This window comes from Xenia sp. Carnegie-2017, unplaced genomic scaffold, assembly GCF_021976095.1.
Source record: "Xenia sp. Carnegie-2017 unplaced genomic scaffold, XeniaSp_v1 HiC_scaffold_19, whole genome shotgun sequence".
Taxonomy (NCBI): domain Eukaryota; kingdom Metazoa; phylum Cnidaria; class Anthozoa; order Malacalcyonacea; family Xeniidae; genus Xenia; species Xenia sp. Carnegie-2017.
This window is the reverse complement of record NW_025813481.1, coordinates 10,379,797-10,381,177: the sequence shown is the minus strand read 5'-3', so window position 1 is coordinate 10,381,177 and position 1,381 is coordinate 10,379,797. Positions and strand designations below refer to the sequence as shown.

General features: G+C 39.7%; 1 protein-coding gene across 1 annotated transcript; it reads left to right on the top strand.

The window, feature by feature from the left end:
• Nucleotides 1-221: 221 nt before the first annotated feature.
• Nucleotides 222-890, top strand: LOC124439433. Its single transcript, XM_046989659.1, has one exon. The coding sequence runs from the start codon at nucleotides 222-224 to the stop codon at nucleotides 888-890; it is 669 nt and encodes a 222-aa protein (XP_046845615.1).
• Nucleotides 891-1,381: the final 491 nt, after the last annotated feature.

Below are 1,381 nucleotides of genomic sequence, written 5' to 3'. Positions count from 1 at the left end.
AGACTGTTTTGATGATATAAACTGTGTTGGGGAGTTAGTGATTATTACATGAAGTACACCCACCTTAGTAACCGCGTCTAGTTTAAGATAATTACTTATAAAGAGACATTTTGTAGATTTTAATTTAGTGTTGAGTAAAGCCTTATTTTGAAAGGTTGTTCTTTGGTGTTTACTTGAATTCAAACTTCTACTTCAATTTACTCAACACTCTCCTTATACCTATGGATAAAGTTTTGAGACCTGAACGGTTTGATGTTATTCCGAACGCGCAAGGCGCTGCAAAACGTTGGACGCACTGGCTCGCGACATTTGAGAACTTCATCGATGCAATACCGTCCATTCCTGATACACGAATAAATAAACTACACATTCTGGTGAATTATGTCACCTCTGATGTTTATCAACTGTTCTGTGATACTGAAACCTACGATGAAGCCATCACCACGCTGAAAACCTTATATGTCAAGCCTCCGAACGAGATTTTTGCTCGGCATAAATTAGCAACACGGAAACAACAAGCAGGCGAAACCCTTGACGAATACCTACAAGAACTGAAACACCTAAGTAAAGACTGCAATTTTCGTCAAGTCTCTGCTGCTCAATATCGGGATGAAGCAATTCGGGATGCTTTCATTAGTGGTCTATTGTCGGGAAGCATTCGACAACGTTTACTGGAGAATAAACAGTTGGATTTACAAACGGCATTTGATCAAGCTCGAGCTTGGGATTTGGCACAAAAATCATCGGAGACATACAATTCGAATCCCTTCACAAGCGCTGCTGTTACGGCATCTAACAGACATGACGAAAATAATGAAGAAGGACTAAGCGAGAGGTATTTAGCCTCCACTTCACGTTCCGCTAAATGCTTCTTTTGTGGTAATAAGTAACACCATTATGCCCTGCGAAAGAAGCTATTTGTAATAAATGTAAAAAAAGAGGGCACTACCAAAGAGTTTGCCGTTCTTCAGCAGTAGTCTCTAATTTAACGCAATCAGCTTACATAACTCTAGCTGCAATGGGGGAGTCATTGCTAAGTTCATGTATTGACATTCGTTTAAAAGAAAGAACTGTTACAGCTCTGGTAGATTCAGGAAGTACTCATTGCTTCATACATCCTGATTTGGTTGAACAACTTTCATTGACAGTTCATCAGACCAAAGAAAAAGTTACGATGGCTACATGTAATTATTCCACAAAAATGCAAGGATATTGTCTGAGTGATATAACGTTAAAAGGCCGGTTGTATTCTCAGGTTAAGCTATATATTCTGCCCAATCTGTGTACTCATGTTATTCTTGGGCAAACTTGGCAAGCCCTGCACGAAAGTGTCACTATCCAGTACGGTGGTTCTGCCCCTCCTTTGAAACTTTGCAGTTTA

What these genes read in the sequence shown, in the direction of transcription:
- LOC124439433 (XM_046989659.1), top strand. Translation starts at nt 222, where the DNA reads ATGGATAAAGTTTTGAGACCTGAACGGTTTGATGTTATTCCGAACGCG.